This window comes from Symphalangus syndactylus, chromosome 12 (assembly GCF_028878055.3).
Source record: "Symphalangus syndactylus isolate Jambi chromosome 12, NHGRI_mSymSyn1-v2.1_pri, whole genome shotgun sequence".
NCBI lineage: Eukaryota > Metazoa > Chordata > Mammalia > Primates > Hylobatidae > Symphalangus > Symphalangus syndactylus.
The window spans coordinates 60036844-60064067 of NC_072441.2; the positions used below are offsets into that span (position 1 = coordinate 60036844).

The 27224-nt window shown below is 37.2% G+C and overlaps 1 protein-coding gene across 9 annotated transcripts in view; it reads left to right on the plus strand.

The window, feature by feature from the left end:
* Positions 1–201: 201 nt before the first annotated feature.
* The window catches only part of NTNG1 (netrin G1), a 347869-nt gene continuing 320846 nt past the window's right edge, over positions 202–27224 (plus strand). For 3 of the 9 annotated variants that reach the window (XM_063624389.1, XM_063624385.1, XM_063624393.1), the window contains exons 1-2: positions 1532–1656; positions 8297–9068. In XM_063624389.1, coding sequence (XP_063480459.1) covers positions 8823–9068 — 246 coding nt within the window. In that variant the 5' untranslated portion in view covers positions 1532–1656; positions 8297–8822. Of the gene's footprint in view, positions 1338–1531; positions 1657–8296; positions 9069–27224 lie in introns of those variants that run through there. The other 6 variants (XM_063624388.1, XM_063624387.1, XM_063624384.1 and 3 more) reach the window with 5 other exon arrangements.

Genomic DNA, 27224 nt, shown 5'->3' on the forward strand with positions numbered 1-27224 from the left:
GAACTTCAACTTTTTAAAGGGGAATGAATTTCTAAACGAGGAGGTTCCAGTCTAGGGCTGTAGGGGCCTCTGGGCAAAGGAAGTGCCGGTTGAAAAACAACATTGTGATCACTTCTAGCGGCGAAGGGTGTGCTTGGGAACGGTTTCGGGAGGGAACAGAAGAGAGAGGGGTGGGATGGACGGCGGCAGAAGTGGGAGGTACACGAGGAGTTACTGGAAACGGCGCTTCTGTGGAGGAGCCGGGGGGATGGGGAGTAGGGGGAGGGGGCCCTGTTGCCTCAGCGCCCCGAGGTCGTGGAGCGGCAGCAGCTGCGGCCGGAGCAGCAGCAGCGACAGCAACAGCGAGCGGGACGGAGTTAGGACCGCTCGGAGCGCACAGGTCTCTAGGTAGTATAAGGTTTGCTATCCTTCCACTTGCTGGCAGTTGCAGAAGATGATCTGCTTTTTAAGTGAAACGTACATGCCACCCCTCCGAGGGCTGCGGCTTCCCCGGGCTTGCTTTTTTGCCGCTCCTCTTTCCGGCTCTCGCGCTCACTCTTTAATTGGCACTGGCCCCTAAGTTTGCCGGGAGCTCGCTGCCCGCTTGGAGCAGGGTCCCGGCCAGGAGCCGCGGGCGGGGGCGCGGAGCCCGGGAGCCGCAATCCAGAAGCGTCGTGGGCCATGTATATTTCGTCAAACGGACTTTGGGTGCGTCGCGTCTCACAGCCATCAGCGCTATGTGCAGTGACATTTCTGACTTGAGTGGAGGAATGCGCGAAGGAAACCCGGGCGAAATTGGTACTAGAGGATCTTCTTGGCGCCAATGCTAATTGTCCTGATTTATGCCCCTTCTGACTAAGCTCAACGCCTTCATCTGAAATAAAATGAAAGCGGTGCCAAGCCGCATAGAACCGCCTGGCCGCTGGTTCTGATCCCCGGGAACCAGAAAATCGTCCTGCGGCTTGGAAAAAAAAAAAAAAAAAAAAAGAGGAAAAAAAAAAGAAATAGAAATAGAAAAAAGAAAAAATATCCCTCAGTAAAAGTTTAAGGCGAGAAGTGTCAGAGGCAGCGGCGCGAGGAGGCGCGGAGGAGAGCCGGCGAGCAGGGGACTGGGCTGGCACGACCTCCGAAGGCTGAGATCTCATTATTAATATCACTATATTTTTGGAGGGAGAGGCACCTTTCTCATCCTCTCTTCCTCTCCGCCCACCCTTACTCCCTCCCCCTCATCTACCTGTCAAAGTCACTGATCTTTTGCATTTCGGAAGAGGACGTCAACGGGAAGGAATTCCCCCTCTGGGTGCCGGCTCCGAGAGGGGGCGACGTGCAGGAGGCTCCCCCCGGGGGCGGAGGCGAAGGTAATTAAGCGGTGGGGAGTGGCGGGCCGGCGCTGGGTTCTCGGTCCTCGGGGTCCTCTCCCGCCGGCGGCCGGGCGCGATTGGGATCCCCGGGCTGCGGCGTTGGCGGCGGCTCGGGTCCTCACGCCCACCCCTCCCGCTCCGCCCGCTCCCGCCCGCGGAGGAGGCTCCGCGGGAGCTGCCGCCCTCCGCCCGTGCGCAGCCCGCGGGCTCGGCTGCTGCGGCCGCCGCCCGAGGCGGACCAGGCTGGCTGCGCAGGGCCGCCGCCCCGCGCCGTCGGCTCGGCTCCCGCCCGGCGCAAGGGCAAACGAGCCACACGGTAAGTGCCCGCGGCTCGCCTCTCCTACTGCGACCCGCGCGTCTCGCCCGCGCCCCTCTCCCCCGGGTTTCCCCACCCCCCGCCGCCACCCTCCCCCCCCACCCGCTGCGATCCACAGGCGGGAGGGAAGGCTCCGGGTGGGCGAGGAACTTTGTAAAGCGCCCCGAGGAGGCAGCGCGCGGAGCCCTGCGCGCACACACACCGGCACACGCTCACACCCACACACAAGTCTTCCCTGGGGTGCTTTCTGGGCCGGTGATGCGTCCGCCTGTTGTGTCCCGAGCCCGGGCGCGGGGCCTGAGCCTCCATCCGCCGACTGACAGGCGCCCCGCGCTGTCCCTCTCTCACGCACACCTGGCCACACACATCGCTCAGGAGGGTTGTCGTTATTTTTTCTTTCTTTCGCCAATTATATTTGTTTGGGGAAAAGCAAAAAAATAAAAAAATAAAAAATAAATAAAAACAAAAAAAAAACAAAAAAACACTTGCCCTATTGCCGGCCTTGGGGATCTGGTGGCCACATCGAGAGCTTTTGAAGTCCCTTCTTTTAATCTCCTTTATTGGTGCTAGATTAAAGCATTACTATCCCATGTTGTGCAGCTGGGGAGAAAGGGAAATTGAAAGAGGGAGACTTGGTGTAGGGATGCTGTTTGGAATATTCTCTCATATTCTTTACTGGCATCATATTAATCGGTTGATGGATTCGGCTAGGGACATTGAATTGCTCTCCTGTATGGATCTGTGGATATCTATATATAATACAAGTAATACTGAATATTATTGGGCCTAAAATAACCAATTAAGTGATTCATACAAGGAAAAACTTAGATAGAAAAAGAAACTGCGCCCTCTGCTGTTAATTTTAGTACCCTCACCCGGGGACTTTTTTTTTTTTTTTTTTTTCCTGCAGAAATCCACTTAAGAGTAGGTTGTCATCTTACAGGGCAAGGGAAGAAAATTCCTAGCGGGGATTTTAAAGCAACTTTACTTGGAAAAGTCGCAGGTTGAGCTCCTATAGTTGCATCACGTACAGATTTCCAGTGAGTAGAGGGTCCTCCTCTCTCCCGCATTCTTCTCTTTATACAGGGAATAATGGAGCCACTCCTCATAACAAATTGTCAATCTTTGGAATGGAAAATTCTGAGTAAGATTCAGAACTCCACTAAACATATGGTGAATCTGGCAGTAGATTTGCTCTAGAAATAAGGCCCTGTTTTATGACTGAAAATACTAAAAGTTGTTTTATCTTACAGAAACAAAAAAAAAACCCAGAAAGATCTTCCATTAAAATCGCTTATTCAGATATGCTTAGTAGTTAAGCTTGTTGGAAAGTTTTCCAAAAAAATTTTTTTTTTTCAGGGGAGGCTTTTCTGTTTTGTTTGTCCCTTGAGGAGAATCTCTAGTGAGGGAATTAGCAATTCCACATTTCATTAAGTATTTTGAACTGTGTCACTTTGAATGCCTTACCCGCCTCCCTTTCTCTTTGGCAAAGGAAAAGCAGCTCAGTAACTATCCAAGATTCTTTTTGAAGATAAGCAACTTTCAATTTTTCATTAAGATAAAATTTGGATCTCTGCATGTGGATCAACATGCAAGGAAAAATGTGCATCAAGTATTTCACATGTAATGTTGTTCCAGGGATATGTTTTCTTTTCTGGATGCCATGAAATGAGATATATTTCACCCACTGAAGACCACCACGAAGGCATTCAGGATTCTATGTACTGGACTACTAATTTGGTGGAATTTTCTACTGTGGAATTTAAGAGGGATAATCTTAAAACTTTTGTATGGAAACAGTTTATTTGAACATAAAGCTGGTTTCCTGTTAATATTTTTGTTTTGTCAGCTTTCAATGGGTATATGTGTTAAAATGATTCAAGTTAGCCTTTTTAGGAGGAGGCAAATGTATTTTGCAGTTTCCTTTTGTATATTTGCAAGTGGTGCAAACACCCATCTTTGCTTCCATTATTATTCTGAAAAATATCAGGTAGTTTGTTTAAAAAGTTAAACCATTACACATTTATTTGATAGGATTTCTAAGTGTCATAAAAATTTGGAGAGTTTTAGTTACAAAGGCATCAAGTCACTTGGAAAAAAGAAAATTGGATTCAACTTTGAAAACCAATTGATATGTTAACATTGAAATATATGTGTGTGAATTATATTGTATAAGAGATTATATTAGTAAAGTCTTAGGTTAGTATGAGATTTAGCATACTTTAAAAAATAATTTTATTTGCAGAATCCAAAGTTCTGTTTCAAAACTTCAGGTTGGTGTAGATTTTCTCATATATGCGTTTGAGACCTTAGATCTCTGAACTTCCCTGCATGAGAATTAAATATTTGTTTTTCATGTGGTAATTAAACTCCAGATTTCTTCTAGGCTTAACTGATTCTGAAATAGTTTTGGGTATTATCCCACCCGCAATCATCCTGCAAAACATGTGCTATCTAATTTCTCGAATCAGTCTTCTCTCAATGAAAATAGAGATCTTTCAAATACCAAGGTGTGTTATTTGGGTTTATTAAGAATCTCATGATAAGACAGTTGCTCATAATACCCAATCAAGTGTGAGTAAGCTATGCCAGTGATGTTGCAGTACATGTTAAATTCCTTATATTTTGAGAGACAGTTAACAAAAGGATAGAAGCATATGTTTTCCATTAAGATGACTAGAAAATGCTTTCTTCAGAACAAATAGCTGCAAAGAGCATTGAATACATGTTAAAATATCTTATGTAATAAATTTCATTGTGACTGCTGGAAGCTAATAATTTTGACAGGTTATAATTTTGTATATCTTTATCTTTTTATATTTTCACTCGATGATCTATATAGTCAATTTTCCTTTTGTTCCTTCCCATTCAGAAACATGCATATTTATAAAATTCTTAATGTCTATGAGGAATGAATCAATAGTTATGTATTTCAGGTACCCCTGAAAAGCTGAATATTTATGAAAAAAATAGCTTACTACCACCATTCCCACCTGCTAGTGAGATTATATAATAAAATGAATGCTGAAAACCAGCTAGATTAGGAGATTTACTGATAATGTCTTCCTCTCAGTTGATGAAACTGGCAATTGCTTTTGGAATATAATTGCCTATAATATTAATCATTATTACTTCCATGTAATATTTTGGGAGGCTTTTTTTCTGGTGAGAGAAAGGGCCTGTGAAAATGGCTTCTGCAAAATTAATCCAAGGTGGAAGGGAATTAGCTGCAGAATCCTGGACAAATAAATGTTTTGTGTGTGCAAAGGCATTTTATAGCCCATTTTAGTCCTGATCAATAATATCTATCAACTTGAGGGCCATGACATAATTTTACCTTTTATCATTGGTTCTGCAAATTTATACACCAGAGGTCTGTGGGATACTCACAACCTATTAATGGGTATTTTTATCAAAGAGGACTTCTCAGTACTTTAGTTCCCAAGTAGAGGTGGTAGAATTTTTGATTACAGTGAGTTCCCAAGGTCTGCAAAGTGAAGAGGTAGAACTGGAGCTGCCCAGAGCTCTTCTGAATCTGTTCTTATTTAGGTGATACGGACACCTGAGACAAATTTAAAGGCCATGTCACTTCACAATCAGTTCAGTTACGGGCCAGAAGGGATAGGTTTAGTATATTAAGTCCCCAAATATGTTATTCACTGTCCTTCTCATAATTGTTTTCCCTAGCTATTTGCTGTGATGACCTAGCTTTTAAGAAGCTATTGATAATTTTAACCTGTTTGAAAGCACAGCAGATAGACACAGTGCCATTAAATAGTGGAGGTTAAGTTGTAAATAATATTCTATTTTTACATCATTGTATTTTCTTTCAAAACTCCATAATTATACTTTAATAACAAATTCCTGATTTTCAGAGGCTGCTTTTCCATTGTGTGTCATGGAAGTTCATAGATTTAATTTCTTACTAATTTGAAGTTAAGAGGATTTCCTTTGAAGTATATGTGACACTGAAAAGTAAGAAGACCCTGAAATGCAGGATACATAATGATAGTACAAATATAAAAATTAGAGTGAAATCAAATAGTTATGTTAAATAACAGCTTAGTGTCCCTCTGCTCCTGATCTGTAATATGCCGTGGTCAATATCTTTTTCTGTGTCAATGGGAGCTCATTAAATGTAAACTCTGCAGACTAACTGAGCCATGCCATATTAGTGCTTGCCAAAGCTTGACATTTTTAATACATTAATAATATGTCTGTAATGTAATGGAAAACTATTAATCACAACTGGTTATGTGCCAGAAATTTAAGCTATAATTGGCTGCCTCTTGTCAAGAATGTCTGTTGCACAGTCCTGCAACTGCCTAATATTCAAATATCTTGCACTCCTCTGCATTTTTCCTTGTCAGTTCTCTAAATTCGATCGATGGTGTAGTCCATAATTCTGTGTAATGACCATCATTATAATCCTGGTATACTTTAATGAGAATTCGTTATATTGGGATTGCTGTTGTGTCAGGAGATAGCATAGTGTTCACATATATTTCCTTAGTGTTCAAATTTTTCCTGTACAAATGTATGGTCACCCTTTATTTTGTGGTTGCAGTAATGCAAAATGTGGTTGAGGACAGAGTAACTGAGAATAAATGGATGAGGAGAATATCATTTGTTGGTTAAAAAAGAAAGTGAAGACTAATCTCAGGAAGCACTCAAATATATTTAAAGTGGTATTTTCAAACTAATATTAAAAATAAACACACAGTGCTCACTCCATTCAAACTCGAAACAGTCAATTCTGGGTCTTCAAGATTATATCATTCTTGATAAATAAATTACTGTGTATTTGAAACTAAGAATTAAAGTTAATAATTTCTGACCTAGTAGATTTTACACTGCTTCAGTTATAATGCCTCCATCCCCCCGCCCCTTGGAAAGTATTTGTTTCCTCTTATAAAAACTAGTAAACACAGTTGAAAAATTCATCTCAAAAATGTAAATTTGTATCATTTTAACACCTCAGATTATTAATTGTCAAATTGTTGGATGTGTCTGAAAATATCAACTTAAAATTACTAATGAATCTGAAAAAAAGCAGAAGGCTATAGTAGCCACAACACATGCTTCTCTGATTTTTTTCTTTTTAGCTTAAGATTTCAAAATATGCTTTACCCAGTATAGTCTTTAGGTTACAAGTAAGAGGCTGATTCAAATCTGTAGTTTATACATATTTAGACAAACTACTAATTATTGCTTCATAGGAACTCAAATATTCAACACTTTTTCTAATAGAAAATACCACAAATTGCAGCTGTATGATAACATTTTATGAATTGAATATAATGAAAATTGCACTTGCATCCATAAAGCAATTATTATAAATTACTTTGCTATGGAAACACAATTCAACCATCTGTTGGCATTTCATAGTCTCTGTGGCTTAGTTCATTTTAAGATGGTACATTATTTAAATATAATGAATTCCCTTTATAAGATTGTTTGAAGATAGTGAACTTCCATATTTCAACTGTTTAATGTGAATTGAAGGGTCTATAATAGAATTTTCTAAAATTGTAGGCTTTTTTGTCCTTTTTGCATTGCTTAAAAATCAGTTAACTTTTAGACTATAAATATAAGTAATCTAATTCAGAAAATATACTTTTTAATACCTGGTTTCCAAATGTTAGCATTTGTTTAGATTTGGATAGTAATCTCTAAACAGAAAAGTGGCCAGTTAAACTCACCAATGACTTGTAGCCATAGTTATGTAGGATGCATTATCAGTTAACCAAAAGTACTTTTACACAGTAATTTTTATTTTCTCTTAGAATTAGTGCCATATTATTCTGCTTCATGGCCTGTTAACTCACCCTCAGCTATTTTTATATGTGCATTTTAAATTGTGTGTTTTACTACAGAGCTTTTAGTTTTAAAGCAGCTTATGATATTCGCCTTTGGGACAAATTCTCTTCATTACAAAAAGTAATGGCAAATGCAGATGTAATGGCTATAAAAAGATGTAAAAATATAGAAGATTCTTATGAAAGGAAATTTTGCTCCTTTGGTTTTATTTTTGATTTTTTTTTTTCAGAGAACCAACTTATCTTTATTACTAAACGCAACTAAACAAAAGATGCTAAATTCTTCCAACATAATGAGCAAATCCACAGGGACAGGCTCTTGCCAACAATGCTGATTTTCACTCCAGCAAACAAAAGCTAAGAAATGTACAAGGAATTTGGAGATTTTTAGGGTCTCTTTGCCAAGAGACAAAAGGGATATAAGTAGTTGTCATTTCTTTGTCATCATTATAAAAGCGCTCATTTACCCCATTGTTTTCATGGAAGATTTTATAGCACTGCAATGTATGAGAAATGTTCAAATCTAGCTGCTTGCTCTCAGTTTTGTCAAGATGGAAATATAATTTTTGAAGTGAAAACCTGTAACTCATGCACAGGTGTCTGTCTTTGTTATGGAAGAGTTAAATCCTTCATATCGAAATTCTCCCCAATGTGAAGGATTTCCATGGTTTGCTCATTCTAGCAAAGCAGCTGAGTAAAGGTTATCTGTATTACACCAATTTGCTTTATATTGCATCAGACCTCCAAAATGTCAACATATTGTACATTTCGTAATACATTGATTCTTGGACAATAACTCTTACTCTTATTGTTTCTAAAAGGGTGTTGGTGCCAGAAGAAAAGAATGATTGATGGGAAACAGACACCGGGCTATAGACACTCATCCTTTTGCTTCAGATACTGATATCTCAGTCTGCCTGAGCATCCCTTGTGAGCTGTGAACATTGAGGATCACTCAGGGTTATCGGATGTACAACGGGAGAGCCATCACTTTGCTAAATTATTATCTGCAGTTGGACATCTTTTACAAAAACCAAACTAGACCTGAGTCTAATAGATATGTTCCAAGACAAAGAAAAAGCTGCAAGTTGTTAACGCCTAACACACAAGTATGTTAGGCTTCCACCAAAGTCCTCAATATACCTGCATACGCACAATATCTTAACTCTTCATATTTGGTTTTGGGATCTGCTTTGAAGTCCCATCCTCATTTAAAAAAAAAATACACAGACCTACCTACCCATATACATACATATATATGTGTATATATATGTAAAATAGACAAAGATCGCAGATCATAAAGCAAGCTCTGCTTTAGTTTCCAAGAAGATTACAAAGAATTTAGAGATGTATTTGTCAAGATTCCTGTCGATTCATGCCCTTTGGGTTACAGTGTCCTCAGTGATGCAGCCCTACCCTTTGGTTTGGGGACATTATGATCTGTGTAAGACTCAGATTTACACGGAAGAAGGGAAAGTTTGGGATTACATGGCCTGCCAGCCGGAATCCACGGACATGACAAAATATCTGAAAGTGAAACTCGATCCTCCGGATATTACCTGTGGAGACCCTCCTGAGACGTTCTGTGCAATGGTGAGGTAACCCTTTTGCATAAAATATTTCATATAAATAGGGTCTAATCGCATATGCATACAGATGTGGTGAGTGTGAAGACAATTCATGCAATAAGTTGAATCTGCAGGTGGCAGATTTGTGTTGACAGGCTAGTTACTTTCTCAGTGGAGGCCTACACTGCCCGGAATTACAATTTGCACAGTGTGATTAATGTCCTGGAAGGAACTTACTTTCTGCTTCCCCAAAAACCAATAGCTTCACTGAGGCAGGTACACTATAGCATATATTATAAAAGAAAAAGTCCGATTAAAGGTTAACTTTTAGATTGGAGGTTAGAAATATGATTAGGTCATATCTGTCCTGTTAAGGATAAAATGCGTTGGCAAACCAACTTTAAAAACACAAGTGTTTCTTCACATATGTGTATAAAACCAGTCCTAAATTCTGTAGTTCAAGGAGAGACTAGATCTCATAATTATCTTCATCAGGAAGCTGCTATGATTTGGAAGTCCTTGGTTTCTTGATCAGCAGGAAAAAAAGTAGAGGAGAGAGGAACTAAAGCCTTGTGAGAAGTTTTTCCAGAAAAATCTTATTTGCCAACTCTCCTTATTGTCAAGGTCATAGTTTTCTATGTATATTTTAAAGATGACTTTTGGCATATAGAAAACTTATTTGCTGAAAAGCAAGGGCTCAGCATATATAAATTCAGATACTTTTTTTTGATAAGCAAAGTTACAGAATTCATTGTTCTCAAGGCTTATATAAGTCCTTTTTTTTCTGCATAGAAAGTTAAATACCATGTGAAAAGGTAATATTCGAGTAACACATTGAATTTTTAAGAAAGATATAGCTGACAATATTTCTGTAAGTATAAGTAAAGAGGCTGGTGATTAAAATAGTATACATTAATGTGCTAAAGAGTTCAGATGGTGAGTTCATTTGTTGTTTTTTTTTTATTATAGGTGGTTTTTATTTGATATAAGAACTGTGATCCTATTTTTCTCCACATAACAGATATAATTGTATGGCAGATTTTAATAGTAATCTTACCTGACTGTATTATCTTGAACCTGGCCTGGCATTTTCAGGATAGTGAAACTATTAACCAAAGTAGCATCTGTTCACAGTCCCCAGTGAGTTAAATTAGCATAAGATCATCTTAGACCTAGCACCATAAAAAAGGTTTTGTAACAGGAAACAATTTTGAGCAATAAAGAGTGTTTTCACCTTAAAGCTAAGGGCTTGCCATTTTTCAGAAGTGCCTTTGGGGACTGGTTTGAATTATAGTCTAAACCTGATTTTGTGGAGAGTGAGAAAAAGCGCTTGGCTATTAGGTGTCACTGTGACTAAAGTGCTCTGAAAGACTAAATATTTCAAAGAGAGGACCCGTCTCTCTGGGAACAGGTATGTGCTTTGCAAAGAAGTTGCATTTTGGAAAGCAGAGACTTCCAGAGAAGGAGTTTATTCAAACACATTAGCAAAATCATAATCTGTAAAGGAGCAGAGACATTTGTGGTGACTTTATGTGAGGTCTTTAATAATTTCTCATAAAAGGTCAACTATAAGAGCTCATTACAAATCTGGGTTGAAATTGCTGTTTGGGTGACAGGCTCTATAGTCTTCTACTCCTTATAGCAGAGGATGAGTTCCAGGCCAAGTCTGCATATTGTTAAGAATACTCTAGCTCTATATATTGGTTTACATGACACTTGTAACATGTCCCTTCTGGAATTGTTTAATAATTTACAGATCTAAGTAAAATAGCAAATTTCCTTCCCCAGGGTGCTGTTTTCCCTCTCATAGGCCCTGTATGATGTTTTCAAGGTGTGATTTGTGGGTGCAGCTTCCCTGATCTCAGTCTCTGGCCAGAGAATGCTTGCTCAGCACTGCTCCTGTCTGTCATGTTGAAGGGTTTACTTGGTGTCTTCAGCATGCCTCTTTCTCCCATCATGAGTGCAAAGGGCATGTTACAGATCTTCCCATGCCTGCCTTTCAAAGGGACATGATCTAAGGTATTTAAACAAGTCAATTCCTCTCAGTCCATTGGCTAAGTGATGTTAGAGACCAAATGGGAAAAAAGAATTAAAATGATATCCCTCAGCTTTCTCAAGTGCAGTAACGTGTATACTTTGTATGTTCACATGAAACTCCGAGGACAGTCTTTAAAAGGCTGCATCTTAATGTGATGCAGATATTTGGAAGCCCTGGTGGATGTAAACTTGTCATTGGACAGAATGGTTTTCCAAGGGAGAATGTAAGATTTGTGAAATGTTACCTATCAATGCTTAATTTGTATTCCTTGATATGCATATGATAGGGATAACAAATTTGATAAGCTATCCTTTAAATATACACCTTGTGACTATTTGTATGCATATTATATACCACGTCAATGGTAATGGCCTAATATAACAACACTTCCACTCTGCACTTTTGGGTGTTCCGTAAAACTCTTTAGTATAAGGATTCCTGACACAAGGTTGGGAAACTGTCTCAGGATGCTGTCATATCAAACCTGTTTAGGTACTCCTTAGCCCAGGGTGTAATGGGGATTCATAAAGTCATTTGTGTTATGACTTATGCGTTCTCCCCCTCCTTGACACTTGCATCCATACCTGCTCCCTCAGCGTCGTTATGGCCTATTACATCAGGGGAGCTGCCACATGAGTACAGCCACTGCTCAGCCCCTATATGTAAATGTTTGCTGCAAAATCGTTTCAGTAATCACTTGTTCAGCTAGTGACACTCCTATTAGCTGTGGCTATAGCTGTTCTGAGCACCGAGGGAACATGTGCTGAGAGAAATACCTATAATTCCCAGGGCCAATTTCTTTAATATAAAGTTGAAGTTCATTGGCGTTGCATTAAGAGTCCATGTTGCTGCTTTTTTCATTGACTTCATCATTATATGCCAGTGACTATCCATGAATGTTGCATTTATTTTAATATAGAGTAAAATTTCAGGAAAAGAAGGAGCATATGGATTCTATTTAACAATAGATCTCTGCTTATTAACCTGGATGGCATACTTAATAAATCTTCAACGTGAAGTACTTTAAAATTGTTCTATATTAATTGTAGCAGTATTTATAAACATTGGTTTTTCAAGAGCACACTGCCATTTCTATTAATCATAATGGATAAGGAAGAGGAATATACATATATATATATATATATAAATTGTGTATATTGAAAACCATATATTTTCTTTTTAATTTGATATATTCCTTTTGAGTTGATGATGGCCAAAGAAAATCTCTGTTTTCGTCAATGGGGAAGAATCTGAAGGGAAGGCAGGGGTTAACCCTTTTTTTAGACTGACAAGACACATTTGAATAGATCCTATCTTTTCAGTCACATTGAAAGCTTCAGGTGGCAGAGCTTTGTCAGGAAACACAGATCATCTAGTGACTACAATTTGTTTCAATTTGCATAAAGAGCAGAGAGGATGATCTGAACCTGTGTGTAAAGCTGAAGTGACAACACAAAGCTATGACTTTTTCTTTGTGTTTAGACAAACTTAGCTGTCATATCTTCCTGCACACCCCAGTGGCTTAAAAATGGCAAAATTTTCTGCAATTATCTCTAGCCTGCAGCTAATTTTCTGGATAAGTTAAACAGACGCTTTGAAAAGGAGCCTACAGACGGAAGAACTCATGTGTGTTTGTACAATTTATGGCTCAGAAGTGCTGATCACTGTAGAAATGGAAGCCCTTGAGTGCTGCTATGGATTTCAGAGCCAATCAAAACTAAATTAGGAAACAAAGATTATTAAAAAGTCTTCTGTGCATGTAATTTTGGCATAATATTATGAGGTGGACATTAAATGTTTCCCTTGGAGACGTTCAGCATCATTAATGCAGCATGCCTTTAATTACAAGTAGACTCACATTACTAAAAAATTGGAGAAAATAAAGTACTCTGAGGTATAGTTAGCAATAACCTCATTATGTTTACTGAAATAATTAAAAGAAAAGGTATAATTTTTCTAAATAAAATGTCAGAATGTGAAATGAAAATGGATTTTACTTAGGAAATTTACTAATGTGTGCCTGTGCTCTCGATAGGCATTTATTCAAGTACCTGAACAGATCTATTAATGATCATTCCATATTGTGCTATTTCTAGATAGACTTCTATTATGAAAAAAACTTTAATTATTGTAAGCATTGTGGATAGAGCATATTTCATTATGTTCAAATGGAATTTACAGAAGTGGTACAAAGCCTTTGTGTTTTGTGGTTTCAAAGGAACCCTGAGAGATGAGTGACTGGTAACTCACAGTCTCAGGGCTATCTATAACTTCAAGTTCTGATTTACCTTTGGCTCAGGTTGCCATCTGGTGGCTATCAGGTGGCCCCTGAGAAATTAACTTGATAAACTCAGTTACATTTTCAATGACATGGAATTACTGTCAATTTGCCAAAAACTGGAAATGACATTGACTTATATAATAATCAAATAATCTTAAAAATATACTCTGTTCACATGAAACATAATTCAGTAAATGAAGTTTTAATTACAGTGACACCTTTCATTTGAACTGATTTATCCCTTAATTATGCCAAAATGGAATTTTTAAAAACCTTCAGTTCTTTCATTATTAACACTTCATTGTTATTAGTTCATTATTTAGACTTATTTCTTAGAAAAGTTTAACTCATGTTTGGAATGAATTAAGTTCCAAAGAAATCAGTCTTTCTCATATACCACTATATCAAGTATTTCCTTTTTGAGGAGCCTACAATAGCTCCTTACTATCTATTGCATCATCAACCTGTTTTTTGAATTTGGGTGCATACAGCCTATCGCCCACTACTTCTCATCAGGACTCTATAGCATCTCCAGGGGACTATGGCTGGCAATCTAATTGGAAGGGGACAACTGGATTTGAGTTGAAACTGCCTTGGCATAGCATGCATGCGTTGTTGGGGAGGTCTTAGGAAGGAGCTGATGAAGATTATGGCAAATGTAACAAAACCTAAAACCACCTCATGTCATTTATTGTCCCAGATAGTGTGCGTAAGTGCTCTTTGTTGAGCTAATGCCTCACAAAGATTACTGCAAACCATTGTGTGCAGAGTGAAGTGAACAGAGCATTCAGCACATGCAAAACCTAGTGGTGGTGGAGATAACTAATGTCGAATAATATATGGTCATTGCGGCCAACGGAAGTAGAGTCCTGAGCAAAATTAATACAGAGTGTGTATTCAGAGGGTAGAAGAATAGAGAAATAAGACCAGCACTCAGAATTTAAAGGTGAAATATTATTTTGCAACATGTCAAAGGGCCACTTGGAAAATACTATCTGGTAGCCAAATGCCAGAAAAGGAGAGAAAATATTAAACAGTGCCAGAAAAGGAGAGAAAATAAGGCTAGGCTGGCCAAGTGCAGTGGCTGACACCTGTAATCCCAGCACTTTGAGAGGCTGAAATGGGTGGATCTCTTGAGCCTAGGAGTTCAAGACCAGCCTGGGCAACAGAAAGAAACCCCATCTCTATAAAAATTAGCCAGACATGGTGACATGCGCCTGTAGTTCCAGCTACTTGGGAGGCTGAGGTGGGAGGATCTGTTGAGCCCAGGAGGTCAAGGCTGCAGTGAGCCAAGATCATGCCACTGCACAACAGCCTAGGCGACAGAGCAAGACCCTGTCTCAAAAAAAAAAAAAAAAAAACTGGGTGGAGCAGATGGTGGCACAGTGTTTTAATGACTGCCTGGTGTCCTGGTTAATGTAGACTTCTTATATCTGGCAGATATAGCCAGGATGGAAGAGGAACAAAATAATAAAGAACCTGATATATACACATACATATATATATATATATGTATGTGTATATATATATGTATGTGTATATATGTATGTATATATGTATAGATATATTTCAAATGTGCATATATAGTTATTAATTTAATACATTAATTTAATACATACATTAATTAATTAATGTATGTATATATATTTCAAATAGAGATATCAGAGTATGTTGAGTAAAACAAATATGGCTTATCTACCTGGAACTCCAATTTCACATTAAGATTAGAGGAAACATTTAACCGAATGCAGAGATGCAACATTTTTAAAGGTGAAACATGAGACCTCAAAATAATGAATGCTTTGCAGTGGAATACTGAAGTTACCTCCTTCAGTCGCCCAGGAGATAACCTTGTCTGCTTTTAATCTAGAGGATTATCACTTGCAAAGTGTGAGAAGCATTGTCCTAAAGCATCAGTCTCTCTGGACTGTTTTGAAGTATAATGGGCATATTCTCCAGAATTTTGGAAGGCTTCCTCTGCTTGTCTTTGATTTTTGTTTTGTTTTGTTTTGTGTTTAACATGGGCTTTAGGATGGTCTCTTGATCCTCTGATTTTGAGGACTAGTGTTATCACCATGAAGCCCTCATATCATCTCTTGTCTCTAGGAGGACAAGCAGAAGACATTCCTTTTGTTTGGCATAGTCCGTGCTCTTCTCCACTTACTCTGATGCCACCTATCTTTCAATGTCTAGCTCAACTTAATTTCATGTCATATCATTCTCTTGACTTTTTAACTCTTGTTAAATCTATCTATCTATCTATCTATCTATCTATCTATCTATCTATCTATCTATCATCTATCATCTATCTAATATGTATAGATCTCTGTATCTAGATAGACATATATAGTAGCCAGCACTGCCTGTGTACTCAACTGTACTCCACCATTTAGCACTTCATTAGATCTTATTGATTTATATACCCACATACACATTTGCTTCATATGTTTACTGTATTCTGACTCTTTAAGTGGGTCACTACTCTTTAAGTGGGATGATATGTGAGAGAGCCACCACACTTGCTAATGCATAGTAGGAATTCACTAAAGACTATATATTATATTTTTTATTCCTTGTAGCATTTAACATACTCCTAGGCAGCAAATAAATGATAACATGGTTCTAGCTAATTTGAATATTGTAAAGTCATGCACCACATAATGAGGTTTTGGTAAATGAGGGACTATTTATACTACAGAGGTCTCATGAGATTAAAATGCTGTATTTTTACTGTACTTTTTCTATGTTTAGATAGATTTAGGTTCACAAATACTTCACATCATGTTATAGTTGCCTATAGTATTCAGTACAGTGACATGCTATACAGGCTTGTAGCCTAGGAGCAATAGACTATACCACATAGCCTAGGTATGTGTAGCAGGATACACCATCTAGATGTGTGTAAGTACACTCTATGATGTTCACACAGCAACAAGATCACCTAATGACACATTTCTCAAAATGTATCCCTGTCGTAAAGTGACACATGACTGTATTTGATTACCATAATGTTTTCTATTTCTTGAACACATTTATCATAAATCTAATGCTTTCCTTTGTAAATTAAGAGACAACTAGCAAAATTTAGCTACCGTACTTGGGCAGCTTATGCTGCTCTCAAAAAAGAAATTGTAGAGGCAAAATCTACTCTGAACTCAGATACTGAAATCTCTCTCTCTTTCTCTAGATTATATATGAGAATTTTTTTCTATTTAATTAAATATAGGAGGTTTGGTATGTGAGGAAATAAGAATCTGTTTAGATAAAGAAGTCTATCCTGATATATGTTCAACACAGCATTATAACCAATGGAAAAAAGAATGAAAATATCACCAAGATATCAAAGTGGAAAGGCAATTAAATAAAATATTGTATAGCCACATAATAGAATATGTATAGCTATTAAAGTAATATTTCTGAAGGATATATAATGACAAAAATAAACGTGGAAAACATAGTAGTAAATTTTTTTGAAGAATGATATGGCAAAATGATTTCAATGTTGTGTATGTTTTTAGGATGTTGAGCTCATTGTATTGTATTTAATTGAGGCTAAAAAGGTAGGGCTACATTCCTGTGTGTTCCAGGGATGGAACTGCGATTGAATGTATACTCTGTGTCAGTCATGGAGAAAGAGGTGTCAGGGAACTTAGGCAGGTCCCTCTCTCTGGTCATTGCTCTCTTTTGTATGTGCTTCTGGAGGAAGAAGGAAGATAGCCTTGACCACATGGTATTAAGCGAAGTCAGGCCATCTCTTTGGAAGCAATAAGCTGAAGATGAGTAAATTACACCTTGTAAACTATACCTGTGGCTTTAAAGTTTGCTTTAAATCGATCCACAGTGAGAAATAGATTTTATGTTGGAACACAGTAAACACACACTTATCCCCACACACAGCCAAAACAAAAGCTTCACAAAACAGAGCTTACACTTTCTATGTGTTATGGCCTCTGATATTTTTTCTTCCATTATATTCTTTTCTCTTATTTCACAACTAATTGGAAATTATATACTGATTATGATCCACAAATTATATGTAGCATTGTTTTTGAAACTTGAGTAAGTGGAAAAATACTGTACCAAACACTGCATAATATCCTTTTTTAAATTGAACATGAAGTTTTTGAGTTAAACTGTTGTATAGTATTCTACCATATGAATATCTCTTCAGCCAGCCTTCTATTCCTAGGCATTTCAGTTTTTTGGATTTTACACTCTAAGGTTCTTGATTGGTGTTGTCAAATTGTCCACCAGAAAGATAGAGAAAGATAGTTAACAATTTGTACTTCTACCAGCATGTTATGCAAATATGCTAGTCGTTAGATCCTCATCAATACTGCACATTATATTCTCATGTTTTCTTCCACTAAAAGGCCTTAGCAAATAAATGAGGATATGGAGTTTAACCAAAAGAATAATGACAAAATTATCTTATTCGCACCATCTGTTTTCCTAAGGTTATAATGTTTTAAATTTGAGGTTGATATAGGGACATATTTGAAGGTAAAAATGGCATTTCATTTTTTTAAATATGCATTTATTGAAAGGGTTGATTTTTAATATGTTTCTTGGCTATTTAAATTTATTTCTAACTGTAAGAGTTTTAACTCCTTTGTACTTTTTGCCTCTTAGATTCTAACTTTTTATTAAAGCCAAAAATTAATATTTATTTATATATATGTAATATTTGGACCTTTTACAAAAACTCAATTTTCTGTCAGCATAATCAGTTCAAAGTATGAATATCTTTTTGCCACAAGAACAGATATCATTTCAGAGACTTTTCCACACTCCTCATTTTGTGGAAATGTTATGTGTTTCTGTACTGGATTTTGGTGGTAGAGACATAATCTTAGGGCTGGGAAAGATTCGTCTGAGTGCCTGCTTCTGTCTTTTGTTCCTATTATAAGAACTTAGCTAAGTTGTCATTTACTCTCAGGCGAAGCATCCTTTCCACTTAGAATCAGTCCCTTTGAAAAACGTTGAATCCTAAAACATATTCCTTGTATAAAACTGCTGGTATGAAATCTGCTCTGGTTTTAATTCACCAGTCTAATGGGCAGGCTGGTTTTTTGTGTGTCATTTAAAAATTTCAGGGTTTCTTTTCTTACAAAAGAGGAAAATGATGAAATTTGTTTCATAAACATAATATTGGAAAGAACTTACTGAGATCGGCAGGTTGTAAATTTCTTTTCACCTTGCTAGGAATAGATAGATTCATATAGTATCTATTCCATGAAAATTAAAGATGTGAGCTGAGGAAAAAACAGAATTCGTTTCTCTTTGACCTACTTTGAAGCTGACTTCTAAAATATTAAATGAAGAATTGAACTAAGTGTTGCTCCAGTACAAAGAAATAGCCCTTTTGTTTCAGAGAGTTGATGTCCATTGAGAAGTCCAGCTGCCGACATTATCGTGAGGCCATATCTGCACAGTGATTTTTCACCATCATATGTGACATTTTGTTGCTTCTGTTGCTCCCTTTCCTTCTTGGAAATCATAAAATGAAGAAGTCAAGTACACTTCCAAACAATTTCTAAGCATGGTCTGGAAAATAGTCTTGTGTTTCAGCAATGTTGTCATGGTTCCTCTATAGTGATTCGTATGAAGGAAAAAATTATAAACTGGTAGAAAAGATTAGACAAGTGTAAGGAATATGAAGCCTGCCGAGAAGTTAAAAGACTGTTCTAGAAAAAGAATTCTATATTTCAAAGAAAGATATTTTAGTGTCTGCATAGGTGCCAGAAGACATGAACGTGGGATGTGTAAAACTATAAATTGTCTGCCAGATAGGGAGAGCTGAGATTTGTAGGTCATATGAAGGTTATACCAAAGGGCCTCCATCTTTTTGAAAATGACATTCAAAATTTTTGGATTCCTTTGTGGGTCAGAGTAGACTGAGGTCATTCATATTGTGGACCATCTGCGTGCTCTCTGAAGAGAGAACAGAATCCAATGTGTGTGGTCTGCATAACTTACAGAAGATGTGTGCATGACATAGAGAAAATGAGTTGGTGGCCAATATGCTAATCTGAGGTTGGTTGTTGAAGCCTGGGCCACTCCATATGGGTTTTTATTTGAAAGTTTAGAAAGACTAATCTTATGTGAGGTGTTAGGGAGCATACTCATCAATGTGGCTACTATCTGGCTCAGAATCATGTTCTATTTAGCCATCACGGGAGACAGTGCTTTTCTAGTGCTGAGCATGGTGTGATGCATATAGGAGTAGTTACATGCTTGTTGAATTGAACTTGTGCTATATTTTTACAAATAATACTTGTAGCTGATATTTATGAAGAACTTACATGGTGTCATGCACTGTACCAAAAGCTTGGACTGTGTTGGTTCTTATAATCCTCAGTCCTGTCTTATCCTTGCTCACCAGAGTAATTGGAGCCTGAGGTTAAATAATTATTCTAAGTAAGTAGTGCAAACAGGATATAAACCCACTCTGACACCTACGTTCCACTCTTAAACTATTCTATTCCTCCCCTAATTTTATGTGTAGCATGTCGAATAAAACCATAGTGAAAACCTTTTTTAAAAAATCACATTTTTGATCTGGGCTGTGAGCTACAATATTATGATTTTGTTATTTAAAAAGCCTTTCATCTGAAATAACCTCAGAAAATTGGATTGTGTAAACAGAGTGCGTGGAAGGTTGAAAATACATATTACGTGATGAGTGTCTTCATTCAGGGATAAGAGAACTCATCAACAGTGTTTGTTTCCATTCTTGCTTTCTTTTCCATTAACGTGTTCATATAAATGGAAATAAGCTGTTAGAAATCATAGAGAGCAGAGTACATCTTGTATTCATCATGTAAAAAACCGAATAATAAGTCAGCAACTGTTGGCTAGTTAACAAAATCATATTCTTGTGGGTGAGGTGTTGAGAAAAGTAGTTAGTGTGATGCTTTTGTTTTGTTTTTGGTTTTCTACAGTATCAATAACAACTGTTATCATATAGCCAACTGCCTACATGCTGTCTCTACTTGGATGTCTAGTAGGCAGTTTAAACTTAATGTGTTTATTATAGAACTCTTGATTTCTTCTTCCTAAATCTATTCTGCCTCTAGTATTTCCCATATCTGTAAATGGCAACTTATATTCATCTAGCTGCTGAAGATGAACAATCTAAGAATCCTCCTTAACTCCTTTATATCCCTCACAACGTATATTAGCAAGTGCTGTTAGCAAAATCGTCAAGATATATTGCAAATCCAACCACTTTTTACCTTCTCCACTGCCAACAGCCAGGTCTCAACCAGGTGTGTCTGTAGGCTAGACTCCCGCAGTATCTCCTAGTTGGTCTCCCTGCTCCCCACTTTTGTCCTACTATCGACATCATTTATATACTATATAATATAAGCTATTATAAAATAGAGACATATGTAACGTAATAATATATGTGTGTGTATAATTTAAAAAATCTCAGCCAGTCTGACCCTTTCCTTGTTCATTTTTTCTCGTAACTTTGTGTCCATTCAACATCATATCCCAACCCTTACTACTGCCTGGAACTTTCTATCTAATCTGGCTCCTGCATGCCTCTCTAACCTCCACTCTCATTGCTCCCACCTTGCTCAGTCCTCTCTAGCTGCACCCTCTTGCTGTTCCTTGTAACACTGTTTATTCCTGCTTCTTTGCTTGGACCTGCATTCTCAATATCTTTCTATAGTTTTTTCCTAACTTGTATTCAGGTCTCCACTTAAAAAACCTCAAAGGGGCCTACTTGACCACCCTATTGAAATGCATCTTCTGAATTTTTTATGGGGATTATAGTAAAAATATTTACAAACTGGGACAGCACAAACACTGACCAATCAGAAGAGATACAACGGTTTTACTCCTTACAGGCCACTTTCTGACTATCAGACTATAACTGATATCTCATAGGTTATATATTTGCTTATTTATTTATATCTCTTTTCCCCTCCAGAATACAAGCTCCAAAGGGTAGGACCTGTGTTTTGTAGTGCCCAGAGTAGAGCCCCATAAACATTTGTTAAATGAATGAATGAACCGTTAAACAGATACATTTGTTTAACCATAACATTCATATCAAAGATTATTGCTCTGATATACACAAGGTCTTCGGAGTATTGGCCGTGCTGGAGGCCCTTAATTTTTTAAAGGTCCTTAACCTTTAGCTTTTCTTTATTTTTCAATTAAAAATATTTTAAGGTACATAAGCAGTATAATAAATACACGTGCAACCACAACTTATAGGCTGGGTGTGGTGGCTCATGCCTGTAATCCCAGCACTTTGGAAGGGCGAGGCGGGAGGATCACTTGAGGTCAGGAGTTTGAGACCAACCTGACCAACATGGCAAAACCCCATCTGTACTAAAAATGCAAAAATTGGCCAGGTGTAATAGTGTGCGCCTGTAATTCCAGCCACTTGGGAGGCTGAGGTATGAGAATCACTTGAACCCAAGAGGCAGTGGTTGCAGTGAGTTGAGATCGTGCTACTGCACTCCAGCCTGGGTGACAGAGTGAACTGTGTCTCAAAAAAAAAAAAAAAGAAAAGAAAAAACACCAAAAAAACCTCCACCACTTATGATTAACAGTGGTAATGTCATATTGTTTTTGTTAGAATTAAAAAAAAAAAAAAAGATGTCACTGACAGAGTTGAAATAATCTTTGTGCCTATTTCCCTAAGAAGAAATCAGTATCTTGCATTGGTGTATTTCCTTCTAGCCCATGCTTTTATGCTTTTATACATGGATTATGTGTTCAAAAATAACACATAGTTTTGATTTTAGATTTTTTTAATGTTACCATCCTGGAAAAAAAAAAAAAACTATTCTGTAACTTGCTTTGTCATTCAACGTTATATTTGTAAATTATCCATTTGATCTATATGATCATGTTAATTCATGTTAATACTATATATATGTACATATGTATGCATATGTATATATATTTCATTGTATAAATACATAACTCATTAATGGAAATTTAGGAAGTTTCTTTTTTTATTTTTAGTTTTTGCAATTACAAGTCACTCTACAAGAAATATCCTTGCACCAAACTCTTGGTTTGTATGAGCAAGTTTTATTTTGTTTTTCCCAAGGAATGCACCCCAAAGCCAATCTGTTGGACTGTAGAGTATGAACATTTTCATCAAATGTGGTTGCACTACTTTGAACTCCTACCAACAGATTATAAGTATTCTCCTTAATAAGTTTTGTCGTGTTTATTGATATGCTTCCTCTTATTATGTAATTACTATATTAAGAAATCATGTTTCTCTTATTTCCTTCGCTGTCAGGAATAAATTTTATGATGTATCGTGGTAACCACAATTAACTTAGGATTTTTGATAAAACTCTATGTACTATGCCGCTTAATGTCTCCTTTTTGTTTTAATTATTTAATAATAAATCACTTGGAAGTTGTATAAGCATCACCAATAAATATTTAGAATGGCAAATTAACAGAAAGAGGCATGAAATTTGGATAAATAAACATTGAGCTAAATTATGAGCAAACTTATTTGACTAGAACTTTACACAGGGGGCAACAAATTTTAAGAGTGGCACCTTACATCTGGCCACCCGAATTGAAAGATATACTCTGACCTATACAATTTGTGTAAAAGTCCCTCTTTTAAAATTTTTAATACTTAGCCATATATAATTTTTTTCCCAAATTTACCGTCTTCATTACTAGACTATAACAATAGCCTTATAATGCTTTAAAACTGGAAGTCTTTTTGCTTACTTTGCAAGATGGTATATAAATATTGCATCATCCATCACTGGAATAACTTGTCTCCTAGATGAAAACCTGAGGGTGATGTGTAACTGTAATAAATTTGGACAGCAAGGAAGCGTTCTATTTCCAATTAAAACCACAGCCAGGAAGTTTACATTTAGACTGACAAGGGAGGTAGATCAGTATACATTTTGTACGTCTTCTTGTTTGTTCAGGGGGAATTGGGGGATCTTTTAAGAGTAGCAATGATAAGTCTTTACATTTCTTTATGACCTCATAAAAAAGAGTCAATTGTCCCTTCTTGAAAGGAAGTTTCTGGGATCAGAAGCTCTCTGGGTTTTTAGACATTTAGAGCCAGGTGTTCTGAAGTGCCATGTCTAACATGGGGAAGTGCGTACCTTTATGGATATTTTATTTGGATTTAAACAGGTCTGATGGTTCAAGTTGTACCTCAGTCAAGTTATTTTACTTCTTTGTTTTGAAAAATAATAAGATGACGTACTTAGCACAGTGCCTTGCATATAGTAAATACTCAATAAATATTAATTATCTTTATCACTGTGATTATCATTTATGTTGCTAAAAGGTACAAGTCCTTCTGATTCTTATTTTCTGCTTTGAATGAATCTTCTGAAGGTTTTCCTATTAGTTTCCCTTTCTGAAACATGTCTGGCTTTCCTGGATGTTACTAATGGCAGCTAGTAGCTAACTGCCTGTGAGGTTCAGGCTCCAAGTAAGGTATTTAAAATCAAAATAATTTCACAACTGTGATTTTAAATTAAATGAAGTGTATTCTAAATAACACAGAATTAAAATAATCACTCACAGATACAATGACATTTGCACTGAGATTATATTGGCTCGGTGTTTTAACAACTGCGTTAGAAATGTCTACGAACAATATAATAACTATTTCTGAAAACAAAGAAAGCTAACAAAATAAATAATTGTGCAAATAAATTAAAGCTCTTTTTATTAATGACATATTGGAATAGGCTCAATATGTTGGCTCTCATAAAGGCATAGCAGGTGAGAGGAATTCCTGCTGCATGGGAAATGGAAATGCTAGGTTCTAAATCAATTATTTTGGCTGCCATATTATCCATATTATCCCCTTCCTCAAAAGCATCCAATGGATTTCTGTCACACTGCTAATCAACAAAACAAAACATTATTAGATGGAACCTTAGCTCCATAATTTCTACTTACTCCAATTGCATTTTTGACTTCACAGTGTGTTCGATTAGAGACACCAACAAGTTGCATTATCAAGGTGACTGTGAATTAAAAAGAGGTGCTATTTCCTTCCAACACATGTAGCTTTGTACTATGGCTTGAGGAGGGGAGAGCAGGCCGGATCTCAGCCTCCACCTCTAGCTTGGTTGGACTTCCTTGTGCTGGTCACAGCCTGGCCAACAGCGCCTGCTGGCCCCAAGCACCATGCAGGCGTCACAATTATAACTTGATTTTGTGCAGGACTCATACTACATTCTGGAAAGAGAACCATGAAGGGTGAAAAAGCTGTTGTAATCCATACAGAAACTTTATTTATGTGACCATTGGGTGATAAAAGTAACAAGTGTTAGTAATTCAACTTACTGAGTACCTATTGTGTGCAAGGTACTGAGCTAGAGGTACAAAAATGTGCAAAACAGACTTATTTCCTAACGTCTTGGAGCTCATAGCAAAAGCAGAGAGAAATACTTAAATAAGTACACCAGTAACTACTACTGTGATAAACACTTCAAAGAAGGAATTTAAGCTCCTATGAGAGTGTGTAATCTTACTGCTGGTGATGTCGGGAAAGTAAAGACCATTGTTCTTGAGGAAAATATGAAAGTTGTCAAATGCTAGATTTGTGCAGTAATGGTTTTGGTTTTGCATCTACATTTTTACAGCTGTTAGAAACAAAATGCTTGTTCCTCAGTGCCACAAAGAAATAGCACTCAAACATAAATTTAATTTTCTCAGCAAGGCAATTTTTACTTCTATAGAAGGATGCAACTCGCAATTGAATAATGGCGAGAGCATACCTAGACAAGGGAGGGGAAGGGGTTCTTATTCCTGACACTGTGTGGTTCCCCTGTTGGCTAGGGTTGGACCGCACAGTCTAAGCTAATTCCGATTGGCTATTTTAAAGAGAGCAGGGATACTAGCCAGAGTGGGGTGAGTAGTTTGGCGGGAGGGGCGGTTACAGAACAGGTGGCTCAGGATGATTCAGGTCAGAGAAGGTGACCAGGAGTGACTCAGGATGGAGCAAGTGACCAGGGGTGACTCAGGTCAAAGCAGGTGACCAAGGGAACAGATGTGAACTACTGATTAGAACTGGTGGGAAAGCTGTTTACTGAAACTAGAGGCAAGGGGCGAAGAGAACCAGGAAGTTAAACTTTAAAATGGAGAATCAAAGAATAAGAGAGCTGATCATACTGACATACTGATTCTTTGAAGAGAAACTTGGAATTCACTATATCTAAGACAGCGATTAAGACATGCAACTTTATTATTAAAATTCCTACATTAAAATAGCTTTGCCTTTATAAGACGAAAAATCCCTAACTCCTTTTTGTCACTGAAACTATGTTTTTAAGTTAATTAAGAGCAGATTTTCTTAGCAATGCAACTGCCCTGTTGTAGTAGGTAATTCTCCTTAACAATGCACTCACCATTTCATTTTGTAATTATTAGTTACTAGTCTGCCCCCCACATCAGATTGTAAGCTCCTTGCAGACAGAAATGAACCTGTGTTCTCTATTGTATCCCTGGCAATTAAGTATAGTGCCTGATACATAGTGAGCCCTTAATATCTAACCATGGAATGAAGAATCCTACCCTGTCTGCTTTCCTAAATTTCTGCTCTCCACTTTCACTCTTTCATTTTAATTATTGTCCCTCAATAATCTTTTTTGCCACACTTTTCTTATTTCCAATGACTTTGCCATTATTTATTATATCAAAGTAACCTCATGAAGAATCTAGCAGAAGGTGATACTTGGGGCTGTTTTGTGGGAGTATTTAGTGGTTTCTCTCCACTGTGAAGTCACTAAGTTGTGTTCCCTAAGTGTCCTCTAAACAGTTAGTTCAGTTCTGCATGTGTTTATGAAATTCCTTGGTCTGTAGAGTCCTGGGCTGGGCATAATGGGAGATAACAATGACAGACTGGCCTCTGCCTTCAAGAAGCTTTATAAAGTAAATAATTATTTACAAAGAAGAAACAAATATTATGCCAGCACTACATATAAATAGCAATGGGAACACAGAAAGAAGCAGTTCATTGCAAACTCAGAGGGATCAATGATAGCTTCATAAAACCAGAAGGCCTTTGAGCTAAGCTTTGAGAAAAGAGTAGACTACTCTGAGCTGGAAGAAGAAATAGAAGGACATTCTAGCTTAAGGAAACTGCAAAGTCTTGTATTTCGCTTTCCTTTTAAAATAAATCTCTTTTGTAGATTTATCTCAACAGTAACAAATGTTACCATTGTGCTGTCTTTGAATTAATCTAAATCCTGCTCAGCTCTCCTTATGTTTCCCAATATATAATATACTAGCATCATTTCTTATACTTGGCTTCTTCTCTCTATAATCAATCTTTAAATGCAATAATGTAGGTGAAGGTACTTTATAAAATGCAAAGTACTAGATAAAATAGGAGGAAAGTGGTATACAAAAGTAAGTTGCCATAATTCTTATTTTGTATTTATTTTCAAGCTCGGTGATCACAAATCATAAGTACTTAACAGATAATGTAAAGATCCAATTCAAAATATATTTACAAAAGCCTAATCAAGTAATTTTGGACAAGTCACTTATTTAAACTTTCTGGGTTTCAGGGAGTTTTTAATTTTTTTTTTTTTTTTTTGTGAAGATTATCTGAAGCAATTAACTGTGAAGCCAAAAGTACAAGAAAAAGTCACTCTTAATAACATACCAGACCCTTGGATTGACCCAGGCCTTTGCCTATCAAAAATGTTCTAGAGATATGAGACTTACATAATTGAGATATACAATATCTACATAACAGTAGATGGGTAAATATCAAAGTCACTGGTACTGTCATTAAGTACCATGGGTTTAAGTGCTCTTATTTAGAGATGGGTACAGTCAGAAGGATCACAATGACACAGAATTCAGATATAAGCAAC